This window comes from Monopterus albus, unplaced genomic scaffold (genome assembly GCF_001952655.1).
Source record: "Monopterus albus unplaced genomic scaffold, M_albus_1.0 scaffold250.1, whole genome shotgun sequence".
NCBI classification, from domain to species: Eukaryota; Metazoa; Chordata; class Actinopteri; order Synbranchiformes; family Synbranchidae; genus Monopterus; species Monopterus albus.
In genome coordinates this window covers 1,324,617-1,327,432 of record NW_018128130.1, presented here as the reverse complement: position 1 = coordinate 1,327,432, position 2,816 = coordinate 1,324,617, and the positions used below count along the sequence as shown (strand labels likewise).

At 39.1% G+C, this 2,816-nt stretch overlaps 1 protein-coding gene across 10 annotated transcripts in view; it reads left to right on the top strand.

The window, feature by feature from the left end:
* ptprfa (protein tyrosine phosphatase receptor type Fa) overlaps positions 1-2,816 on the top strand; it is a 562,000-nt gene that overhangs the window by 455,231 nt on the left and 103,953 nt on the right. For 7 of the 10 annotated variants that reach the window (XM_020620921.1, XM_020620919.1, XM_020620918.1 and 4 more), the window contains 2 exons: positions 312-344; positions 855-952. In XM_020620921.1, coding sequence (XP_020476577.1) covers positions 312-344; positions 855-952 — 131 coding nt within the window. The remainder of the gene's footprint in view (positions 1-311; positions 345-854; positions 953-2,816) is intronic. The other 3 variants (XM_020620922.1, XM_020620920.1, XM_020620923.1) reach the window with 1 other exon arrangement.

The window sequence follows — 2,816 nt, the reverse complement described above, 5'->3', positions numbered from 1 at the left end:
AGGAAGTGTCTGGAGAGAGGGAGGTCTGGGCATCTTTGCTTAGTCTGCTGCCCCCGTGATAAGCGGAGGAAAATAGATGGATGGATGGATTTTTTTTTTAACACTCAGTGGGATTTTGAAGGAGATTTTCCTTCTTCCAGAATACAACCTGGAGGTTCTGGCTTCACTTCGGCTCTCTATTGATAAATATTTTACAGATGCGTAAAGGGCAGAGACAGGTTCTGTCTCAGTGCTCCCTGTGTTCATTTTTTTCTTTGCTGTCTCCTAACTGACCTCTGTGCTGTTTGTTTTGCCTGGTCTTTCCCCCACAGGTTCCAGTGGCCTCATTTGCCCAAATGCTCCAAGTTAGTTTCCAGTCCTCTTGTGTTTTACTAATGTTTTCTCACATTTTGTTGTTTTATACAACAGCCATTTGAACTGGAGACCTCTTATTTAACCTCATCTTCTCATCTCATTGCTGCCCATGTCAGCCATTTACACCAAAGGTTATCATCAAAACTAAGCAATGAAATGGAATACGGTAGAAAGACAACTACTAATTAAAGTTACATAAAGAAATATGAGTATATGCCCCAAACACATGTATGATACCTTTTCTCTCATCTATTGTTTTATGGGATTACTTTAATCAATCAGCATGCTCACTGATGCTCACATCACCATTGTGGTTATAGCATGCTGCTGAAGGGCTTCAGAGTCAGACATCATCCTTCTGCACAGCACACAGCACCCTTACTGTCACCAAAAATCACTGTGACAAGTTAGTCTTCAACATGCTTCTGCATTCTGGTTACATAGACCAATTCGTGTCTGTGTTTGATGGACAATACTTAATGCTGCCCCTCTCACTGTAGGGATGAGGGAACATCCTCCCATTGCTGTCTGTGACCTGGCAGACCACATAGAGAGACTCAAGGCCAATGACAATCTGCGCTTCTCTCAGGAATATGAGGTAACACGCTTTCTGCACTTATACTTGGCTTTTAAGGGAAGTAACACACCAATTATCTGATTTCCCCATTCACCGCAATGCCTAATTTTTGCTGTACTGTGAAAACTCAATAGATTATTTGAAATCTGTGAGTACAATGTATTACTTAATGTTTTCACACATGAACTCCGGACAGTGTCTGCAGAATCAGGTCCGGACTCTGTCCAGAGTTGCCCTTTCACACATGTAGCACATGATACACAGTTTCGTAGCCAGTTTTTTTGTATCCCACCAGTCAGAACAACACAACACACCTGGCTGGCTGATTACTCTGGACTATATGCTGGTGTTTTCTCACACGGGTTCACTTGAATTCCATGCAGACTTTGTACTAGTGAGCTGGCAGGGTAAAGTCCTCTTAATGTCTTGGGCAACTGACCCAGACATTTTCATTCTCACATACAGCTACTCCGGGCAATGTCTAGATAATTTCAGGGTTCCAGTGCATGTCTGAAAAGGGCTTAAGAAAGAGTACAAGTAGTGGCTGAAGTAATTGTTGGAGTTGTTTTAATTTAGATCAGAGAAATCCTGAGACCTAGAGTTGCACAAATAAACTGTTTTGAAACAATGTAATTTGATAAGTTAAAGTTAAGTCAGCATATGCATTATGCAACTTCTGAAATGGCCTATTTTAAATAAAGTGTCTCATTTAGTAACAAATCACAGCTGAAGACACTAAATTATGAAGAGTCACTCAGTTTTGTTAAAGCAATGAACTGCATTGGTTTGTTGCTATAACTCAATAAATAAATGTTGATTCTAGTGTTCTAACTTTGTAATCCTTTTTTATACAAATAAGCTGGCATTTTTACAGCATGCATACTTAGAACAAACATGAGTGTGTTGTAGTGTTAATAAATTAGCCAGATAAGTCAGATAGAGATCAGAGTCTTGTGTGATCAAAATTCACATTTCAAATCATGAAGACACACACTCCATCCAGGAACTACATGTTATATCGATGTAACTCCTTTCAGCTGCAAGCCGCACATGTACCACCACTGAGACTGGCTTGAATGTGGTTGATAAAGTAGAAGCAACAATTGCATGCTCTTAAGGGAGTATGACTCTGTTTTACTATTTACAAAATTAATTCACTCTGGGGTTGTTGCTCTGGCTAGCTTAGCTGTAGCTTAGGATGGGTCCAAAGTGAAACTTAAAAGGCATTTTCAATGGAGCTGTCCTGACTGAACCTGAGTGCTCCATCAAAACAAGCACAGGTTCAGCTTAACTTCTCTTGGCGGACAATAAAAGCCTCATTTTCATTTTGCTCTGTCATTATAGGCTGCAATATATAATCACAAAATAAATGAAGTGGCATGCAGACCTCCATACATCATTTTGGACATTTATAGTTATTAACATCGATTCAGACTAAAATTTAGAAAATATCTGTGTAATATAGCATTACTGTTTCTTCAAACAATCATGACATGCACTCTATCGTATTCCGAGTAGCAGAAATCATCAGGCGACGCCCTACATCTTGTTATAGGCTGTCCATATCATAGTTTATTGTTTACCTACCCATGCCTTCTGTCAAGGTAAACACCTCGACTGTGAAACTGTCCTCTAAAAACCAAAGTTGATCAATAATTTAATGTGGGTGAGCAGCTCCTTAGTCTGGGGTGAGGCATGTTTCATTTGAGCTTTTAGAGTTTGAGGGGTTTTTTTGTTTTTGTATTTTTTCCCCTTTAAATGTCCAAACTACCTTTTCCCAAGGTGTCTCTACGTATGTTTAGAGCTGGCTTATCATAGCAGATTTAAAGTGCAGCAATGGTAAAATAATAATTATTATTATAATAATTTTTAAAAAAAGGTTGTT